Source organism: Lactuca virosa, chromosome 5 (assembly GCF_052849685.1).
Source record: "Lactuca virosa cultivar CGN04683 chromosome 5, Lactuca_virosa_CGN04683_v6, whole genome shotgun sequence".
Taxonomy (NCBI): Eukaryota; Viridiplantae; Streptophyta; class Magnoliopsida; order Asterales; family Asteraceae; genus Lactuca; species Lactuca virosa.
The window spans coordinates 382,251,095-382,274,632 of NC_136430.1; the positions used below are offsets into that span (position 1 = coordinate 382,251,095).

Here is a 23,538-nt window from a genome sequence, read left to right on the forward strand (position 1 = left end):
TCTATTCACATTTAAGTGGAAACTCGGTGATTGGTGAAGCTCTATTACATTGCATACTAGTTGTTAGACCCATGTATTAAATGAGTTAATTTAAAAAAAAGTTAAATATAAAGGTCAAAATATTTGAGAACTTTGAATTTATAAGAAATTAAGAAAAATAATAAATTATTATAATGGAAATGTTTTTTTATCTTTTAAATTTAAACAAATAATTTAAATAAATAAACAAAATAAACTAATGAACTTTAATTTTGAGAATTTTGAAATTAAAAGGTAAGTTGATTAATGAAATTGATATTCATTTATTACTATATTTATTGCAATTATTACATTAAAATATTATGTAAAATTTAATAAAATAGAAAAAACTCATAAAATGACATGTAGAAAAAAAATTAATTCAAAATAACCATAAAATGACATTTGACAAATTGAATGATAGTGTGACAAATAACAAAAAAAAAAAAAACTTTTATTTATTAAAACAGATGTTGTGATAGAAAATACAATCTAACATAAATGCACATATATAGGTATCTTATCCACACAACTGAATACATTTTGCTATTACCTAGAAATAGTATAATATGCATAGATAACTATCTTTTCGTGGATAGCATCACTCGTCTAAAAAAAAAAGAACTTGTATTTTTAACTCAGAGCTTTTCATTTTAACGTCATTCTACAAGCAGGGTTAAATCTGGGGGGCCAAAGTAAAAACATTTATTAGTTTGGGGAGTAAATCGGGAAGAATGTAATCTTTGTATTTGAAGTTTTGGGGACTTTTGGCGGTCATTTTTATTTGAATTTTGTTTATTATTTTCAATGGCGTCGGTCAGTCAGCTACTCAGCTTAACTATTCCCATTTCCATTTTTCTATCCGTTTCACTTTCACACATAAGTTGTGAGAAACCCTAATCCTACTTACAACGATGAAGGGCATGAAGTCACTGAAGCAGCTCAAGCTCTCTGTTCCTGCTCAAGATGCTCCGATTACCAGCTTCTTGTAAGTTTGCATCCGATCTCCTTTTCAATTTTGAACTAAGCGACGCTGTTTCTATGTTGATTTGATTTGTAATTGTGTTCGGATCATGTGAAGCCCTAATTTGTGAATTTTTGGTCTAATGAATATGAACGTAGTTACGCGTTTGTAGCGTCTGATATCTCCATTTGATATCATTTAAAGCCCTAATTGGTGAAAATTTTGATTTAGTTTCAATAAACGTAGTTACAGTTTTGTAATATCTGATGATTATAGTGGATTCTTAGGACAACGAGTGGGACATTTCATGATGGGGATTTACTTCTAAATTTGAAAGGATTAAGACTTACATCTGATGATAAGGAAAATCGTGTAAGTCTCTCATTGTTAAACCAAATCTGATTTGTTAGATTTGATTTCCTTTAACTTCTTACCTCCATGATCTTCCTAAAAACTCACTTTCACAGTTTCACTTTCGTATTTGTACAGCCCTCTGATGCCAAGGAGATCGACCTCCAATTTTCACTGGAAGACCTCGAAACCATCAAAGTCATTGGAAAAGGAAGTGGAGGCATTGTTCAACTTGTTCGACATAAATGGATTGGGAGATTGTTTGCTTTGAAGGTTGGATTTCATAAAACTCAGATTACTTTCCATCGTTTCCAGTGTTTGGATAAATGCCTTCCATATAAATATAAGCTACACCTTTTAAATGCATCCATTATGGTGACAGGTAATCCAGATGAACATTCAAGAGGATATACGCAAACAAATCGTGCAAGAGCTGAAAATCAATCAAGCATCTCAATGCCCTCACATCGTTGTCTGTTATCACTCTTTCTACCACAATGGAGCCATCTCTTTGGTTTTTGAATACATGGATCGTGGATCTTTGACTGATGTGATCAGACAACTCAAGACCATTCTCGAACCATATCTTGCTGTTCTCTGCAAACAGGTTATTGAATCTTTCAACACTTTGCACCTTCTACCTAACTCGAGAGTATAAAGAGGGTATTTACGTCTTTTTCCATGTCCTACCTTGTGAATCTTTTAATGTTTATGACAGGTATTACAGGGTCTTGTGTATTTACACCATGAAAGACATGTAATTCATAGGGACATAAAACCATCTAACTTACTTGTAAACCAAAAAGGTCAAGTAAAGATCACAGATTTTGGTGTTAGTGCAATGCTTGCTAGCTCAATGGGTCAACGTGATACATTTGTTGGAACTTATAACTATATGTCTGTAAGTTGACTTTTCATACCATGTTAGCATTATTATTTAAAATATTGTTCATGATATTATTTATTTGAAATTTAAAATGTTTATATTTTTAAGCCGGAAAGAATTAGTGGGAAGACATATGACTATAAAAGTGACATCTGGAGTTTGGGTTTAGTAATATTGGAGTGTGCTATAGGAAGATTTCCATATATACAATCTGAAGATCAACAAAATTGGCCAACTTTTTATGAGCTTCTGGACGCCATTGTCTCAAAGCCGCCGCCTGCCGCCCCATCAGATCAGTTTTCGCCGGAGTTTTGTTCCTTTATCTCTTCATGGTAACTTAACATATTAAATATGATGATAATTTATAAAAATAAAAAAACTGTTTATCAAATTTATAATATATTTGTATGTAAATGTGTAGCATACAGAAAGAGCCTAAAGACAGATCATCAGCTCTAGAGCTTTTGGGTCACCCGTTTATCAAGAAATTTGAGGATAAAGATATTGATCTTGCAATTCTGGTAAGTTCCTTGGAACCTCCTATAAATTTTTCTAAATAAGTTATGTATGTATTATAATGATATCAGATTTTTATTACAAAAATATGTAATGATATTATCTTTTGCATACTATAAGTCTATAATAGGTAATTCTAATATCATATGTTTGTGGCATGCTTTTTTGCCATTTATCTCATATTGAAAGCTTCAACGAAGTGTATGCAAATAGTTTCTTGATTGATTTGAACTTGATTCATTGTTATTGTAAAAATTAGGATTGGTCTGAATTTTTTAATATCCGGTTTTATAATTTCTGGTTAAAAGTTTATTTAATACTAGACTTTTTAATATGTATTAAAAAAAACTGTTTGTAAATATATATATTTTAAATACCGGTTAAAAATTCTAGTTACTAATTTTTTTTTTTGGGAAAAAATAGTGTTGTATAAATCGGCCTAGGTGGCTGAAGTTTTTAAAAATTTTAAAATTTTAAAATTTTACATCAAAGTTTTTAAATTTTTAAAATTTTAAATTTTAAAATATTACATTAAAAAATCTCAAATTTCAAAATTTGAAAATTGTAAATACTTATTTTTTAAAATATATTAATTTTTAAATAAATAATGATATACCCGATTAATCCTCTATTGAATCCCTGTTTAACCGATTAATATTTTAATATCCAACCTTTTAAAGAAAAGGCCTGGACCTTATAATTGGTGACGAAATTCTAGTTATAGGTTTTCTCACATTCGTTATTATTATTAATCTTTGGAAGCCCAACTTTTTAATTGTTGACTTGGCCCACTAAAAGGCCCCTTTAGCCGGATTTTATGATCATGAATAAAATGTGTTTTTATGATGAGATGGTAAGACAAAACCATAACACTCTTTTATTTTCTGATGGGAAGACGTTTTTATTTTTTTGAGCAAAAACCGAAAGCATGCGGAGAAAACGTATTTAAAAGATATCTAAAAAAGATAAAGATAAAATGATTTTTATTTTTTTCAAGATACAAAAGGATTTATAAGCTTAAATTTCATAAAAAAATAAAATCGATATTATGGATTTGAGGTTAAGGTGAATTTTCCATGCCTTCTTAAAAGAAAAAGAGAAATACACCTTTTTATAACAAGTAACGATTAACATTTGATTCGATTTTTCATAAGAAAATAAAGAAACATAAAGTTCCTTTAAGAATGGAACAAATTTTCATTCATGAGTCTTACCTAACTAGGCGTGAGAGGGTACTAAGACTTCTCGATATAATTACATGTTGCATTGCTATAACTCCTTATGTGGAATTTGGGATAATGACTTGAAAGGGGTTTCATTGCCTTACATGGTGATTTTCAGTAGTTGAGTTTTCAGTGTGTACTCTTTAGATCTTCTAATGCAAGCTATAGATCTTGTAACGTAGCTCCTTGTCCTCGTGATGTAGTTCCTTGTCCGTGTTGAAAAAAGCCTTGATATGGTGGATATGATGATCATGTGAACGTAAGGATCATTAGCTATTCAATGAGAATAGCTAGGGCTGTCTGTGATTGTTTCTCCACTTCGACTTTTGGCTTTGGGCATAGTATAGAGCCATTTACATAACCAAACAGGTTGTTGGAGACAAGAAATGGTTCAAGCATAACCTTCCAATACCCATAGTTTGTGGGTGAAAGCGAATTTGTGAGAATTATGGGATGTTCGTTACCCTTTTAAGTTATTATCCCGTGAAGTTTGCATCTTAAGCCGTTTCAAGATTTTGCAAATGCATGTACTTTGAGAGAGACTGCTTGGCCGCTTATATAACGAGCTAAACATTAAATCAAAGGTTAATCCTCAGTTTATGACCTAAAACCCTAAAGTTTAACCCAAGGTCAAACTTAGTCAAAAAGTCAACATTTGGTCAAACACCCACCCTGCACCCTATAAAGGACGCCTCAGGCCCACTAAAAGATAAAATAATTGGGATCTCAGGCTAACATAGACGCACTTCAAAAAACCCTTGAAAAGCACGTCGTGCCAGGGAAGGACGTGCCACGTCTAAACCTTTTTTACAAGGTCAAATGACTTAATCCTTTAAGTTAAAACCCCAAATTTATAGATTTGGTCCTTAACAATGATTTAATGGATAAAGTTTCCAACTTCACCCATTAAGATACTCCACTCAAGCAAGATCCAAACTTTGTTACTAAAAAATGACTTAAATGACCATACAACTTGCAAGACATAATGGGTAGGCAAAAGATCCTAACTTTTCTAGTCCAAGAATTATGTGCTTGCGGAATTTCACTTAACACTTAAGGGCATATGTAACCTAAATGATCTATGTCATGGATTTATAATTATCTTTTAATTAATCTTATAATTAAATTTGTTTTTAAATCCATAAGGATAATGCATTTAATTAATCTTATAATTAAAAATTATCTTTCCAAGATTATCTCCTATTATTTAGGGTTTTAATTTTAATTATCTAAGGCATTCAAAAATCAGCTTTTGACAGATTTAAATATAAATAATTACCAAAATTAACCACACAAATCAGACTAGGCAGCAAAATCCTGAAAATCGATTTTAGGCTAATGCCATGTCGTGGTAGATAACTTTTCAAAAGTTTTTGTTTTATTCAATTCATCTCATGTACAACCAATGTTAGACACACTTAGGCTCTGATACCACTGATGTGTTTTATAAGTTACAGAAATTATGTGTTTGCGGAATTTCACTTATTATTAAGGACAAATGTAACCTAAAGGATCTATGTCATGGATTTATAATTATATTTTAATTAATCTTATAATTATATTTGTTTTTAAATCCATAAGGATAATGCATTTAATTAATCTTATAATTAAAAGTTATCTTTCCAAGATTATCTCTTATTATTTAGGGTTTTAATTTTAATTATCTAAGGCATTCAAAATCCAGCTTTTGACAGATTTAAAATTAAATAATTACCAAAATTAACCACACAAATCAGACTAGGCAGCAAAATCCTGAAAATCGATTTTAGGCTAATGCCACGTCGTGGCAGAAGGTATGCCATGTCGTGCTAGACAACTTTTCGAAATTTTTTGTTTTATTCAGTTCATCTCATGTACAACCAATGTTACACACATAGGCTATGATATCACTGATGTGGGGGAAATGTGGAGTTGTAAACCATGGTCTAGAGTACCTCTGAGGTAGTGCAAAATGCGCTTAAGTACGTGTAGATGAGGCTTCCGTGGGTCATACATGAATAGACAAACCTGCTGGATCGCAAAAGCAATGTCTGGACGAGTGAATGTGAGGTACTGAATAGCTACAACAAGGTTGCAGTCAAGGTTGTAAAAATCGCTCGGTGGTAGCTCGGCGGTCGACTGGCGATAAGCGATTAATCAGACTCGGCGGGGATTAATCGGCGATTAATCGGGGACCCTAAATTATTAATAAAATTATTTAAAAATTTAATATTTCCTAAAAAATTAAGTATTTGGAAATTTTAAATTTTAAAATTTTGAAATTTTAAAAATTTTAGTATAATATTTTAAAATTTGAAAGCTTAAAAATATAAAATTTTAAAATTTTGGTGTAATATTTGAAAATTATTATTTTTTTGAATTTTTTAAATATTTCCCGCCTATAACCGCTGAGGACCGCCAAGGCCGCCTAGGACCGCCAAACCTGAGTTTGACCGATTTTGACCGGATTCCGCCAAGCACCATAATCATAATCGATTCGAGGCCGCCAAACGATTAATCGCCGATTAATCGGCCGCCAATGCCGATTTCTGCAACACTGGTTGCAGTACATGAATGGATCGTCAACAGGAGGACCAGCGCCATCCAACTTATGAGAAGTCTCGACAGGTGTGCGAGCTGGATTACATTGAGACATATGTGCTCGCTCAAGGATCTCTGATGCATATTTGCGTTGAGATAGGAGGAGACCTCAGAAGAGCGGGTGGAAAAAATCCCAAGAAAATAGTCCAGAGCTCCGAGATTGGTCAAGTCAAACTCGCAGCTGAGCTGGGCAATAATAGACTGAAGAAGAGTCGTAGACTAGGCCGTAAGGACAATGTCATCAACATATAGAAGAAGATAGGCAGTATCAACACCATGATGGTAGAGTCAGTGAGACTGTGTGTGAACCCCATGTGAGTAGCATGCTGAGCGAACTGCTGATACCAGGCCCTAGGAGCTTGTTTTAGGCAGTACATGGTTCACTAAAGGTGATATATATAATCTGGATGCTGAGGGTCTCTGAATCCCGGGGGCTTATGCATGTACACAGTCTCTTGAAGATGATTGTGAAAAAAAGGCATTCTTCACATCAAGCTGGTGAATGAGCTAGTGCCTGGAAATAGCCAGACTGAGAACCATATGGATAGTTGCCGGTTTGACAACCAAATTAAGAGTTTCATCACAATCAATCTCCTATTGCTGACTACGATCATTGGCTAAAAGTCTTGCTTTGTAGCGAGATAGGGAGCCATCAACATTAAATTTGTGTTTGAATAACCACATGGAACGAATCATGTTGGCTCCCGGTGGACATGACACCAATACCCAAGTATCGTTAGTAATAAGAGCATTGTATTTCTCATTCATGGCTTTATGCCAGTTTGGATCTTTCAAAGCCTGTAAGTGTGACCTCGGGACAGTAGAAATTGAGGTGGAGAAAAGATTAAGGTGGTCTATGGGTTTCACAATGCCACTCCGAGATCAGGTGTGCATGTGATGAGTAAGAGGTGGATGAGGAAGGGGAAGGATTGACTTGAGGTGGAGATGGAGGAGGTGTGGGAGGTAAGGTAGTGTCCCCAGCTTCGGAGGTACGGGGAGGATCAAGTGAGTTGGGGGAAGGTGGAGTGGGGTTAAGAATCTGATGAAGATTTGGTGACATAGCTGAGTCAGATAGGAAGTCATAAGAAGGAGGGCCGGTGGGTGTGACCGAGCCGTAGGGGAATATAGACTCATAAAATGAAACATGACAAGAGAAATGATATTTCGAGTGGAAAGATCGAAACATCGAAGACCTCGATGATAGGTGGGGTATCCAAGGAAGATACACGGGGTGGAACGAGGTTAGAATTTGTGAGTGGTGTGAAGGCGCGGAAAACAAAGGCAACCAAAGACACTCAAGTGGTAATATGCGGTATGACGTTGGAAAAGGCGGTAATGTGGAGTTTCATTAGAGATGGAAACAAATGGTAAGATATTAAGATAGGTTGCCATGTGGAGAGCTTCGGGCCAAAAAGTGAGAGGAAGGTGGGAATGAAATAAAAGAGTTCGCATCATGTTATTGATAGTGAGAATCATTCGTTCGGATCTACCATTTTGTTGGGAGGTGTGAGGACACGAGAAACGAAAAGTAATTCCATGAGAGACGAGATGGTCATGCAAAATTTTGTTGTTGTATCCCCGCTCCCCCTCCCCCCGGTTGCAACATTGTAATTATTTAATAATACCCCCAAATTGAATGATTATGACGTTGGAAAGATGTAAGAATTTTTGAAAAACTTCAGATTTATTTTTGAGAGGATATACCCAAAGATAATGAGTATAGTAATCAAGAAACAAGACATAATATTGCAAACCACCATTACTAGAAATAGGAGACGTCCACACATCAAAATGAATAATTTTAAAAGGTTTAGAAACAATAGAATCAAACAAATAAAATGGAAGTCTAGTGTACTTGCCAAGTTGACAGGCTTGGCAAGTAACATTATTTTTTGGTAAACGACAAGAAATTGAACTACTAGAAAATAAATGCTTCAAGACTTGATCTCCAGGATGACCGAATCGTTGATGCCAAATGGTAGATGACGTGGAGATGAAGGCATGACTGTTGGAGCCGGTGATAGGATAAAGAGGCCCGAAGCTATCACAACGGATGAGAGGACGACAAGTCTGATAATCGAGAATTATAAAACCGTAATGATCAAATTCAATAGAGCAATTATTATGAGTAGTAAACTTGCATACTAATATAAGATTTTTGATCATATTGGGTGTGATAAGAACATTTGGTAAATGAAGAGTACGATAAATATTTGGAACATGAAAAATTGATTGTCTCGAAGTCACAACAGGTATTGTAGAACTGTTACCAAAAAAAAAAAAAAAATAGAACGAGGATAATGATTATTAGAGACAGATTTGAGTATACCTGCATTGGTGTGAACATGGTTGGTAGCCCCAATGTCCATTACCCAACCATCATTTCCTGGATCATTTAACGACATCGTGTTGAACAGTGTTGGAAGCGAAGTGGGCTGATCGTTACCAAGCCAAGCCCACAGGGGCTGATTTGGGGCAGTCGATAACACATGGGTTTGTGGAGTAGTAGCTCAAGGAGTTGGAGGTCTACTTTCTAAAATTCCTGGGCTGTTAGATGTGGTCCTGCCCAAATATTGGTTGTTGTGGTGGGCCGGTTGAAGTAAAGGATGAGAAGGAGCCCATATTTGTGGAGTTAGGGCCGAAGGGATCCAGGAGGGGGTTGCAACGACCGAAGGTAAGAAATAAACCCACCCACATTGTGTGTTGATCGATAACTGACCAAAAAATGGAGAGGGATGCTGATGTTGTCGTTGATAGTTGTTCCTGTCGCTGCCTCGTTTTCACACCCTCGGCCAAGGCGGCGGAACATGCCGGGCTGTACGACTAAGTTCAAGGATCACAATATATAGCGCAAGTACAACAATAAACAAAACAACATTTGTATTTCATCTTGATGTTTGAATACATGGTTCTCTTACAAATAATAGTATAGTACACAAATTGCCTTAAACAGTTAGTAAGAGTTACAAGTTTTCTGCTAACAACAATAATACTTTTAAAAAGTCTAAAAAGTATTTTCTTTGTAAGTATAACCATACCCAAAACTATGTTTGTAAAGAGTCTTTGAAAGCCAAAATGTATTTTTGTATAAGTAAATCCATACTTAAAATTGTGTTTGTAAAGAATCCTTGAATATACTTTGAAAACCAAACTGTACTGTTGCATAAGTAAATCCATACTTAAAATAGTTTTGAAAGCAACCAAGCCCATGGTTTGTAGTGAGAGAAAGAGAAATTCTAGTTAATGTTTATAGTGAGTTATATAACCAAGCTATGACTGAGTGTACCCCCTACAACGCTTCATTGTACGTCGTAGTAATGATAGTAGATACTTATCACCCGCTTCGATTGATCGGCTGAGGTTGTAGCTAGCAACCGCATGTGGGGATGTCAACCCCGTATATATTTATACATATGCATCTCACTCCGAAAGATTAATGGTTATAGTAGTGTGAGTATGCTAAGTGTTTAGACTTAGCTAATGAATATAGTCTCACTAAAAAGCCTTTAACTAAGGTATGTTAATAGCTCTCAGCCCTAATTTATAAGTGGATAAGTTACCAGGCATAATGAATTGTATGGAGTTTATAAAAACCGAGTATATCTATTATGAATATGTAGTATAAAGTACTCGCTTTTATAACGAGGTATGTCTCAAGAAATGTTCATGTATAAACTTTATAAATATACATGTATAATTTGGATCCTTGAAATACTACAAGGTTTATGACATGCTAATTTATGACATACACAGTCACATAAAATCATAGGTTTTATAGCAAAATGACATATGTTATTTTTATTAGTTGTATCGTTTTAACAACATAACATATATAGATATTGGGGTTTAAAACTAGTTCATGTGTTTGTAACATATAAAAGTTAAACCTTATTTTATGTGTATTTTTGTCTTATCTAGTCGTTAACTCAAAGCGTAACTATCCTAACGAAGCGATTGAAAGTCATAACCAAGTATTATCCGATTACAGTTATACACTTTCTTTTCGTAAAAGAGTCGAGACGACGTACGACGGGAAAGTTAGCTCCTAAATCAAATACTACATCAAAACCTTATTAGTAATATATATCTAACTTTTCATTCCGAGACCCGGAACTGACCCCACACAACGAAACTTAGGGAAGAAGGCGAACTTCTTGGCGGAAACAGGCGTTTAGATGTCTCAACCCTATCCATAACGGATCAGGGTATTTTTCGGGCATAAAAAGTTAGGAACATGATAACTTCCTAAATTAAATAGGGTTCGTAAGAAAATTGACCGGGAATCGAAATTCATTTCCTAAGACACCCCATGATTCAACCGAAGGTTGTGATTTGACACTTAACATGCATTTAACCATTACATGGTTGTTCAATTTCTTAAAACGGTCGTATCTTTTGCATACGAACTCCGTTTTGAACTTTCTTTATTTTTTCGGACTCAGGTGAACATGTTCTACGAGACTAGAGTGATTGCTTCGCTCATAACCGCTTAATATGGATTTTCAGTTTTTCAGACATATTACTAGGGTTACAATTTGTGTTTTATGATTCCTTTGAGATTTTTCCATCAATGGAAGTAAGATAATATTTCATATCTTATTTTAATTGTAATGAAACTATTTATTTTCCAAAAGATGTACTAAAACTCAATAGGTCAAATTACAACGAGGTTCGCGGTGACTAGATAGTCTATAGTTTTAGACCTAAATTTCGGTATGTCACACTCGTCGACTGAAGTTTCCCCGGTGAGAGTCGCCCCTGCCCCTACGGGTCGCCGACAAGGGAGGAGCTGCGGCGTGAAGAATGAAGGTGCTGATGAATGATGTTCGTGAGAAGGAACAATCACACGAGAGGGACCAAGTCTCGTTTCTTCAACCAAAAGCGTTGATCTCATCTCAGAAAAGGTGGGTAGAGGCTTTGAGAAGGAAATTATGTCGGCAACACTGTCGTATTTCTCCGGGAGTCCATTTAGGGCATGAAGAACAACGTTCCTATCCTTAACTTTTTCACCAAGACCTTCAAGTAAATCAGTAATCTTCTTTATTTTGTCAAGGTATTCATGAATGGTTAAGTTTCCCACCGTGACGTTTCTGAGATTGTTTTCTAAATGCATCGTAGTGGACTCAACATCATCATAGAAGAGTGCGTGTAAGTTCATCTAGATTTTGCGAGCAGAAACTTTAATGGAGTAGGCTGAAGTGATCAAGTTCTGAGAAATAGAAGCAAATCTGCATAGCTTGACCACTTGATTAAGTTCTTGCTACTCCGTGTCTGTAGGTGGGGAGGAATTGGGGAATCGTATGTGGTGTCAATATGATCAACAACACCATATGCGATGCAGTGAGCATGGAAGATATCACTCCATGGTTCGTAATTACGAGCTAAGAGATCCAGAATGAGAGGGACATAGGTTTTAATATATGTGATACCATATGCCTTATTAGTAGGTTTTGTAGAAGAATTGTTTCACCGGTCATTGTGATGAAGAAGAGAGTAGCAAAGAAAGAAGGGAGAAGAAGAAGAACGTTGACAGGAAGGAAGACGGGGACGCGGCTAGGGTTGAGAGTTACGCTCTGATACCATGTAACTCAAGCGTATATATAAAAGAAACAATGGGCCAAATACCTATAGGGCCAATACAATACAAGACTAATTATACATGGGCCGAATACAATACAATATACACATATACATATAGTTCGCTAACAAAATGATTTTAATACTATAATTAGTTTTATAAATGTGATATTTTTTAAATTTTATTGCAAACACAATGAACGGACCTAAATGAAAGTCAAAAGTTTTGTTTAATTAACGATCACTTGTTATTGAAGAAATGTGAGTAGGCAATTACAAGGATGAAACCTTGACCACATAATTTTAAATCATTGATTATTCATCCATGCCTTCATTTGTGGTTCAGATCCGTTGTTAGTTTTATTAAATAATGGAAGAATATATATGTTTGTCCAAAAGGCACCAATATTGTCTCATTCTATCATTATTTAAGTCTATATTATATATTTAAGTAAATTATAATTTTGGGTCAGGAGCTTGATGTTTATCTGCAATTTTGGTACAAGTTGTGAAAAATTCATACATGTAGTTCCCGTTCGTTTCAATTTATTGCACGTATGTTTGTCGTTATGTCTAAACTTTTATAAGTTTGATTTCTAAATAAGAGATTTTGCAAAAAAATACCAAAAAAAAATTGCCACTTTCAATAATTACCAACGAGTCTGCAGAAAGGTTTCTGCACGAGTCCGCAGAAGGGTTTCTGCAGACTCGCCTTAGATACTGCAAACTCATTATCAAAGTCATAGAGGTTTCAATGGCAGATAAATGTCCATCACAATAACAAACAAAAAGTTTTAAATTTGTTCAAAACTTGGACTAAAATTGCAAATAAATGTCTCACAATAACCAAAGGGGTTTTAAAATTTTAAATAGATTATTATCTAAAATAAACTAGACAATAATCATTTCAATTCAAAGAGCTCGACACGCACGAACACTATCCACATATTAACTAAAATTATGGCAATTTGCGTCCTCATTCTAAGGGAATTCCATAAATGGAAAGGTTTGGTGACTAGATATGATAGTGTTGGAATTAAACATGGACCTTATTCATCACCACTCCTATCCGAGATTTCCCTACCCTACCCCTACACCTACCCCAAGTAATATATTTACATCCCAATACCCTTTTCAACATCATAACAAAGAACCCCTATATACATCTCATTCTATTCATCAAGTTTTGTTCATAAGAATCAATTGGTGATAGTAAGGATAATCAAATATTAGAAAAAAAAATGAGATTTAGTTCAAGTGATGAGGAAAGTAGCCAATCTAGACAAATTCAATGGATTCAGACAGAAGTTAGTATTACTGATCCTGAATATGATTTTGTCGAAAACTGCATAGAGGTTTCATGTGATTCTTTAGAGACATTGTCATCCATTGAAACGATTGATGACACTTCTTCGACATCATCTCCCGATGGTCCACTGTATAGGTTATCCGAGCTTATGGCACAATTACCTATCAGGTGAGATATTGTTTTCAGTATGTATGTTGTATTTAAAATGTTAACAAAATTTATAGTTTTCTATTATTTAAAACGTTAACAAAATTTATAGTTTTCTATTATTTCAAGAAATTTTTGACCTGGTAAACTACAAGTTGTTAATCATAAGTTTTTTGAATCTTATGTAGGAGAGGATTATCAAAGTACTATCAAGGGAAGTCCGAATCATTTGGATCACTTGCAAATCTAACGAGCTTTGAAGATCTTGCAAAGAGGAGTCATAGATTTGGAAGGTCAACAAAATCATCAATTAGAAGTGGTCAAAGTCAAATACTAAATCCCAAGAGCAACATTGTTAAAAGCAGAAGGAGTTCTTTATCTTTCATTGTAAAGAGTTCTCTGTTTTCTTCATTCGAAGCAAACCTTCTCTAATCTTTATATATATAGACTATAGTTAAAGAATATAAATGGGGTTTCCTATATACACTAACAAATTCGTGTGTAGTGTTATTGAGCGAAACTACCGAGACTATGATTTGATTAAGATTGGTTTGCTTTTTCATGGGATTTTTGTATTTTTATTACTTAAGATGTAATTTCAGGAATACAAATGTGTATAAACATACTTTAAAGAGTTGATTTTGTTATTTGCAAACTAGTTTATAGTGATACAAAAAAGTCATCATATTTCTAGTAGTGTAGTAAAAAATTCGAAATTCAAAGTATATATTGGAGTAAATTACATTTTTGATCTTTGAGTGTGGTTGGTTTTTGCGGTTTTGGTCTCAAAAAGTTTTGGTTTACAAATTTGTTCTTATTCTAACGATTTTGGTTACAAATTCAAGTAAAATGACTAAACTTAAACTTTATATTGTGATGACATGTTATTTATTTTAGAGTAAACTATAAATTTTGTCTCTATTATTCGCCCAAAACTATTGATGGATCAAAAACATTTTCAATTTGCACCACTAATTATAAAAAAAGAAAAGTTTTATGTTTTTGGTCTCAGACAATCTTCTTTAGAAGACTTTTTTCCATTTTAGTTTCTTTTTACATTGTTTAATATTAATATTAATATATTTATAATTAAAAAAATAAAGAATAAGACACTAAATAGAAAATATTAATATTAATATTTCTATAATCCAAAGATTTACGATTGATATTGAGCGATCGAACATCAAGGATCATCGGCGTATATAAAGAGCTCAAAGGTTGGTAAAACATTAAAGTGACGATGGAAGCAACCAATGTTTAATTTATCATATAATATAATCTAAAGATTTTCCATTATTCAGTAAATGTCTTTGGGAATTCTCATCCTATAGAGCTCATGATCAACATCATCCATGTATCAATAGTCAATCTTTCCCAACCCATGTCTTTTAACAAAGAAAAGAAAAAGGAAAAAAGTTGAGGTGAACGATTTGATTAATGTGGTGGTTGAGCTCGTGAGATGTGGCGGTGACAATGGACTGGTGGTGGTGCTGGTGGTAGAGTTGTGGTGGGAGGAGAAGAAGAAGTCATGGGAGGAGAAGGATAGATAGATGATGAAGAAGGCGGAGACTATGTCAACGATGGGTGGTCGTAGAAGAGAGGCGAAGACAATCCCATCCGTTTTAGAAACCCAAATGAGTGTTATTACTCAAGGAAGATGATCAATTATATGAAGATGTTCGAGTTAAAATAATAATAGAATGTCAAAATTGTAAAAAAATTGATAACATAATAACTTTGGTGACATTTACCCTTTAACATACAATCCATATACATTTACGTAAAGAAATTCACACTCACACAAACTAAGAGGATTTTGCCTTAACATTAAACTTGTAACAACAAAAATAAAACCAATAAAATTTGAATTCATGTTGAAATTTATAGTCCTTTTATAATTGTGTTGTGAGACAAACTGAATTTCATGCCTCATCTGGGTTTTAATTTACAAATCTGAATTACTTAAGGTTATAATCCACGTTGTAAGAATTTGAAATTGATGCCTCATTTAGGTTCTAACATCTACGTCAAATAAAAATGAATCGGAAAACTAAATTGTATATCTAATAAATTGAAACATAAGGTATCTTAGTGAAACTTAACCAATGGACATGTGGACATGTAATGGGCCTTTTGGTTTTTTGGCTCATTGCTTATAGCTTCCATTCACCTCTTACATCTTAGGTCTCGTTTGATAGTTCCTAACCAGGAAAGGTCGTATAGGTAAGAAATCCCGAATGAGTAAGAAACCATGTTGTTTGATTGTACATCTGACTGAATGCGCTGACTAATAAAAAATGACCATGTTACCTTACTGCTCTATATAGTGATAGATGATGTTGCTGAAGAATTATAAAAACATACTAGTATTTGTTATAACTTATGATCTACAAGATATTAGAATAAATTTAGATAAAATAAGTTTCCAATATAACATTTTTAAGTTTCAAAACTTATTTGACCCAAGAAGCTCTTATAAGCTCTAAGAAATGGTGGCTCAACGGTTTTTAGTCTCGCCATAAAGGATGACCAACTTTCGACATGGTGCCACAACTGGTCACATACTACATGTGAATATTTGACCCGAAAACAAAAGAGATTCTTCGATTTGCATAGGATACAAAGAAAATTGTTCAGAAACATCATTTCCAACAAAGACTATCTTGTTTCCAACATTCCACACATTCGTGAGAACCACCTCTACAACCACCCTTCTCCATTCGCACCACCATCTATGTCATTATCACAACATGTCAACATCATCATCTTCTTCACCCCACTTTAACCTCCATTATCACCCATATTGAACCTCCACCATAACCCCATCCATCCATAAAACCCCTTACCTCCACCATTACACCCTTATCTCCATATCAACCATCAAAATCACCAGCCTTCATCTCCATTAAAACCTGATATGTATGTATGTGTGTATGAGCAAATCAAATTGACGAGAAGAATCAAAACTTTGAAATATGAACAGAATAGGAAAAAGCCAATTTAGAACAACAAACATGAACATGAGAAAAAAATAATTGGAACATAACAACAAAAACCCAACTGAAAACAACATACATGAACATAACAACAAAATCGTAACTTTGATGAGAAAAATCGAAACTTTAAAATTAGATGAGAAGAATCCAGACATTTTCAAATCGTCGATCGGGGTACCCAATGAGAAGAGGCAGAAGGCGTACCTGATAAAAAAAGGAGAAGGCGTCGATCAGTGGGGGAAGAGGCACAAATCGTCGACAATAAATTGGAGGCGTGAAAGAGGAGAAGAATTGTGGATGGAGGCGCTGAAAGAGGAACGTAGGGCAATGGCACAACTGGAAACGCTTCTCTCTTGCTCAGTCAGTCAGTTGCCATCTTCTTACTGAGCCAAACTTTGCTTCTCGAGTCAGACGCCCAAAAATGATCTATCAAATGACTTTAACTGACCGAGTCAACAAAAAATGTCTGACCCGACTCGATCAAACGCATATCAAACACAACCTCACTATTCCTTTTCGCACTTATCATAGTCAACAACATCGTTTTTTTTAAGATGGGTTCATATCCTTTGATTTGATATTTTATCCTTTGTTATCTTTTGTTTTTTTGTTTTTTGTGTATTTTGTTTTGGTTGTCTTTTATTATTATTATTATTATTATTATTATTATTATTATTATTATTATTACACAAATGGTCCATGTGGTTTGTGGTAGTTTACGGTCTTCATCTGTATTTTTTTATTCAAGTCATATATATATATAATGATTTTGTTGTTGTATTTTAATTATTGAAGCCACTATATACCCCTTGTTGATGTGTTGTCGAAGAACTGACCATCCACCATCTACAACTTATATCATTGTCTATATACATCAAACCTCAAATACAGAGGAACCATATGGTAGAAGTCAGGTTAAACAACATGTTGTCACCATAGCATGACCGCACACTATACCACATTTCTTCATTTCCCACATGTACATGTACGAAGTTGCAGACCTACAACATTAGTTTTCTTGAAATCTGATACTTGAAAAATGTTTGGCGACATCTTTCTTGCCTGCCACCGAACACGCTTGTGCATCCTCCTGCACCATCTCTACATATGTGGTGAGTACACGAGTGACCCCCCCATTTCTAAAAAAGAAGCATCATGATTTTGGTAATTTTACAACTAAATAATATTTTGTCATTTATATAATATTTTACCTTCCAAGTCACCACGTTGAATAAAAACCCCTCGAGTGTATTCGCAGACAGCCTCAATGAGCATTGTATTGCTAACCTAAGTTAATGAACCAATAACATGCGGATGTATTATGTAATATCAAGGTTGAATACATTCCAACATAACACATGGTAGGGAATAGGGTATTGCCCATTTGGTACTCACTTATCAACTAATTTAACATAAATGGTCCTTGAAGTTTAGAACGTATATCAATTATTAACTAATTTTCATTAGAAAAAAGAATTAATATTAATAATAGTTCGATCGGCTGTCACTTATTCGAACATTTGTCAATTATTCGAATTACTATATAAATTCAAAAAATTGTATAAATTTGAATAAATTTTTGTACAACACAAAAAATATTATTAAATAATAATAATAATAATAATAATAATAATAAATTAAAAAAGAAAAGACAACAAAAGGAAAAAAAAAAGTCAAATCCCTTTTTGATGCAATTGATATTAAAAGGTAATTAAGGGTTAATTAGAAGTTTAACTAGTAACGTTGATACAATTAATAAAAAGGTACGTATAATAGCTTCCATTCTCCTCTTAAATTTTGCTCTTTCTTTTTGCAATTACCATAGTCATCAACATCGTTCTTTTATCATGGAATTCTTGAATTCGGTTTTGTGTCCGATCTTTAAACTCGAAGTGGAACAACTTGATCATCTTTTTGTTAGGTGTGAAGCGGCAGCTAGAACTTGCAACACTATTTTTCTTGGATCGACATTCATTGATAAAGCCGCGATGAATGCAAAGAAAGAAGGGTGGTTGATGCGATTGCATATACTACTATTTGGTACATTTGGAGATTCCATAATGACATGGTGAGAAATAGATAGCGGGAAAAGCCCCGTCGATTTCTTAAATGGCATGCCCTACGTCTCCTCGGTCTTCTGAATATTTTAGCTTTCTACTGCATTCTGGTTTGCCGCCTTCACGGCTTCATTACGTGAATTAGAGTCACTTGTCGATCAAAATTTAGTAGTGGGTCTATAATAGGTACACAAAAACTGATGCCCCCTGGATTGTTGATGCCCTGGGCTGGCCCAGTTACTGGTCTATTTTTCTACCTTTCTAAGCCAATTTTCATTTCTCCTTTTGGATGATGCTTACATTCTTATCTTTTTCTCCATGCATCACATATATATATATATATATATATATATATATATATATATATATATATATATATATATATATATATATATATATATATATATATATATACACCGAAGATAATAATGGTAAATTGCAAGAAGCAATGGGGGCTTTTAATTAGCCTTTAGTTTTTCGAACTTAAAAAAGTTCAAATGGCTTTTGAACTTTATAAGGGAGAAAAATGATAGCTACATTGAACTAGAACATGCTAGAAATAAATGCCATTGACTTTGCTCCAAATCCACACCAGCTTTGCAGTTGAAAAACACTTAGGTTTGCTTGGTTAACAAGCCAATATGAGGATAGAATAATTTAAAATTACATATGCTATGAAATTTGAGGTGAGATTCAAGTTGCATAAGATGCACCTCTAACTCTTTAAGGCCATTGATGGACATCTTTTCTGTTGGGTAAGGCTTTTTTCTTATTAAATTAATTCTATGTTCTAACTATAACTAAATAACTAATATACTCTTATCTCATTACATGATAAATAGACAATCTTTTTAATATAATACTGGTTTATTTGCTTATTCTTTTAGGTGTGTGAATGCACGCACACCTTTTCCTTGAGGGGCAACCCCTCTTTTTTGCATAAGAGAATACTTGTTGAAATGATCAAACGTTGTTATGTTATCCTAACCAATGGGTAAGGAGGACAGTTGTGACTTTTATAACGACAAGTAGTGACATTGTAGGTGCTGTTGATTCATATGTTTCTCGTCCCACACTCCCACAGTCCCACTTATTACTTATACATCAACAAGAAGTTTTATGACATGACAATGGCTGATACTGATACTGTAAGCAACCACAAACTCAAGCACATTAAAAGAAAATATTCTTAGATTAATAAGAACCTTTTAGTAAATTTTACAAAAGAAATCGCACACTAACCTATGGTAATTGGTAAATGATGATATAAACTTGTTAGAGAACAATTAAGGTCAGAAATTAGAATTTAGAAAACCGTAGCCCGATTGTCAAGTAACATTAGGTGACCATGGAACACAAAAATAGTCATCAGACGATTGAACATGAGTCAAGTGATAAAGCCTAACTTGTTTTTAATAGTTAGGAATCCACTTTCCAGGATTTCAAGAAATCCCAAGGAAACTGATCAAGAAAGAGGCATATGCCGGGAAGAAAAGAGCTGAATGCACCTTCAGAATAACCTTGCTACCACAAGGAGGGAAAAGAAACTTACAGAGGGTCGCCTAGGTTATCAATTTATGCGGAAGTATCCAAAATCGAACCCAAACAAACAAGAAATCTCGCAAAAGCAAGACACCAAAGACCCAAGAGGTCCAGGAAATAGTCCCACAGTGGAAACCAGAGCCACAACAAGGGTTGTAAGAACCCTAATATCCAACAGATAAACAACGCTCGAACTATAAGACCTTCGGTTCAAAACAAAACAGGTCAAATCAATACATTAATTACATACGTCTAGACTTCGACAACCAGAGAAGGTCAATCAATAAGCGTCAGGTTCTTGTTAAACAACAAGGCAACAACAATGCGTAACAAACTGTGATTAGCAGTTGTTCTGTTGATTCACGTCATTGACGCTGCTCTACGACGAAGGTGGAACGTCAGCATCTACCGTTCTTTCTTTTCTATTGCTGAATCACGGTTTGTTACATATTGTTGTTGCCTTGTTTTTCAACAACTAGACTAATGTCCGCATGCATTGCGAGACAAACCTATAGTAGAAGTTTTTACAAATATATGTTTTTTTAAATATAACAATAACGTTGTTGTTAAATTTGATATAATAATTCGTATACTAAGGCCACGTTTGATAGTTGCCGACTGAGAAAAGTCTGTCGGAGTAAGAAATTCTGACAGAATAAGAAATCATGCTGTTTGATTGAAAATCTCACTGAATGTGCTGACTGGTGCAATCCCGATGCTCTACACGTTTCTATGCAATATGATGATAACAACAACAATAATAACAACAACAATTACAATAATAATAATAATAATAATAATAATAATAATAATAATAATAATAATAATAATAATAATTAATTATAATAATAATAATAATAATAATAATAATAATAATAATAATGTATACAAAAACTTCCAGCATAATAGACATTAAATATATTATTTTAAATATAAAACACAAAAAGCCCTTCAGCTTGCTGGTACACACCATTTTTATCCAAGCCAAGGGTACTATTGGAAAGCCTTGCTTTCTTTCTCAGTCAACTATCTCCCAACTTCTTTCTCGGTCAGACCTTGCTTTCCGAGTCAGCGCCAAGATTTTGTTTATCAAACACCTTTCGTCTGACCGAGTCAGCCAAAAATGTCTGACATGACTCGGTCAGATGCATATCAAACATGGCCTAAATTGATATAATATATTGATTATTTTGAATTATATGATAATATATACATCTATTATAATTGCATAATCTCAATCGTTTGAATGACTTCTACCTGCGAGTTACACATAAATAAAATTAAATATGATATATGGTTTAATGTTATTTATAGTTGTTGTTATTGTTAATTAATTTTTTCAAATTTATTTGTTAAATGTTTTAATTTCCATCATTATAATTATTTAAAACATCAAACATTGTTTTTTGATTTTAAAGGTAACAATATAATCATTTATATAGAGTTATTTTTAACTATTGTTATTGTAAGTTATTTTAAGCTACTTATTTGAAAACTTTTAACGATTATAAAAATATCTTTAGGAAATATTTTAGTTAAATTGAGATTACAATTTAGTTTTTTGTATTTATCACTACAATTTATCACTTTTAACTATTTACAAAATATTTTTTGGTTTTTCAAGTGGAACTTAAATTTATATTTAAGTTGACATTGTAATGTTATATTTAAATTAACAATTTAAGTATCCAAACTGTTTAAAAGTTGTAGCTTTAAACTGATAATGGTTTACATACAACAACATATTAAATCTAATAAATTAAGTATAATATGTTAAAAGTTAAAGACATAACTTTATAAGTAGAAGTAAAGATATTATTTCAAAATTGAAATTTAGTATATTTATGATTACACTTTAGGTTTTATATTTATTTAACCTTATTAACCAACTTATAATCATTATTAGAAAGACACTACAATCAATCACTTTTAACTATTTACAAAATATTATTTGGATTGTTTAAGTTAAACTAAAATTTATATTTAAGGTGACCCTGTAATGTTATATTCAAATTAATAATTTAAATATTTTATACAAATTGTTCCAAAATTGTATCTTTAAAATGATAATGGTTTACATCCAACAATATATTAAAAGTTATAAATTAAGTATAATATGTTAAAAGTTAAAAAACATAACTTTATAAGTAGAAGTAAATATATTATTTTAATATTGAAATTTAGTTTATATATGATTATACTTTAGGTTTGATATTTATTTAACCTTATTAACCAACTTATAATTATTATTAGAAATAAATTGAAAAGTCATGGGAGTTTCAAATGAATATGATGAAAAAAAATATGCATGAGAGTTTCAAATGAATCTGATGAAAGGAAAAATGATTCATTTATAATATAGTATGATATGATATGATTCCTTACAAAATATATCTTCAATTAATTTCTAAAGTTATATTTTCTAGGAAAAAATTGGAAACTATGTTATGTTAACATCCCCTCCATCTTGGCATGGAAAATATCAAGCATATTTAGACATTATTATTTGTCCTTGAATAGTTATGTATTCATAACGAAATTAAAGGATGATTCCAAATCCTTTAAATGGGACATAGCAAAATGTTGTAGTTATTTTATGGAATTTATACTTTTCACCCTCAATCTTTCTAATAGCATGTTACGCTGCCCCTTCAATAACCACAACTGACAATAACTTCTTACACATTCTTTTTTCTTCATTTTCCACTACAACTTCAATTCTTTACATTTTACTTTTCTTCTAATACTTACAGCATCAACTAGATACACTGTTTCTTCACAAGAATTCCTTACAAAATATATTAATACAATTAATTTCTAAAGTTATATTTTCCCAGGAAAAACTTGGGAACTATATTATGTTCATATTTTAACAGATACTAATACTAATATTGATAGCTCACCTCCAACTATGGTACCAGGATTGCCAGGGTGGCGGCCACGTGGTTTTTTGGTGGCACTCCGTTAAGAACATCGTTCTGTTGTCAATCACACTGCAATTTCAATGGATCAAAGTTCTTTTTTTTTTTTTTTTTTTTTTTTTTTTTTTTTTTTTGTTGTTACCGCATCTGATGATTCCACTATTAAAATATGGGATTCAAGAAAGTTGAAAAAAGGCATTACATTCCGATCAAGGTTAACTTATTCTCTAGAAGGTAGTCAAGCATTATGTGCTACAATCATCCATGGGTACACTTAAGTTGTGACCAGAGCTTTTGATGGGGTCGATCCATATATTTCATGGGTCAATCCATATGTTTTGAGGTGATTACATTTCCATATATAGGGCTCGAGAATGTTGTAGAAAAGTACTCCAGAATTAGTAGTGTAATTAAAAAGATTAACATTGGAGAATGTGATTCCTACACTATT

At 33.2% G+C, this 23,538-nt stretch overlaps 2 protein-coding genes across 2 annotated transcripts; both read left to right on the forward strand.

Annotated features, from left to right (window-relative positions):
• The first annotated feature begins 811 nt into the window (after positions 1–811).
• On the forward strand, positions 812–2,834 carry MKK6 (MAP kinase kinase 6). The gene is made up of 7 exons (XM_079053893.1): positions 812–1,006; positions 1,270–1,354; positions 1,472–1,606; positions 1,716–1,940; positions 2,052–2,234; positions 2,328–2,551; positions 2,641–2,834. Exons 1-7 carry the CDS (start codon positions 933–935, stop codon positions 2,777–2,779), a joined length of 1,065 nt encoding a protein of 354 aa, XP_078910019.1. The 5' UTR covers positions 812–932; the 3' UTR covers positions 2,780–2,834.
• A 10,414-nt stretch (positions 2,835–13,248) lies between these two features.
• Positions 13,249–14,218, forward strand: LOC145116247 (uncharacterized). Its single transcript, XM_079052607.1, has 2 exons — positions 13,249–13,592; positions 13,760–14,218. The coding sequence occupies exons 1-2, from the start codon at positions 13,357–13,359 to the stop codon at positions 14,001–14,003; spliced, it is 480 nt and encodes a 159-aa protein (XP_078908733.1). The 5' UTR covers positions 13,249–13,356; the 3' UTR covers positions 14,004–14,218.
• Positions 14,219–23,538: the final 9,320 nt, after the last annotated feature.

Coding starts and splice junctions, on each gene's coding strand:
- MKK6 (XM_079053893.1), top strand. CDS start 933: ATGAAGGGCATGAAGTCACTGAAGCAGCTCAAGCTCTCTGTTCCTGCT. Junction 1,007..1,269: donor GCTCCGATTACCAGCTTCTT/GTAAGTTTGCAT, acceptor GTGGATTCTTAG/GACAACGAGTGGGACATTTC. Junction 1,941..2,051: donor TTGCTGTTCTCTGCAAACAG/GTTATTGAATCT, acceptor TGTTTATGACAG/GTATTACAGGGTCTTGTGTA.
- LOC145116247 (XM_079052607.1), top strand. CDS start 13,357: ATGAGATTTAGTTCAAGTGATGAGGAAAGTAGCCAATCTAGACAAATT. Junction 13,593..13,759: donor ATGGCACAATTACCTATCAG/GTGAGATATTGT, acceptor AATCTTATGTAG/GAGAGGATTATCAAAGTACT.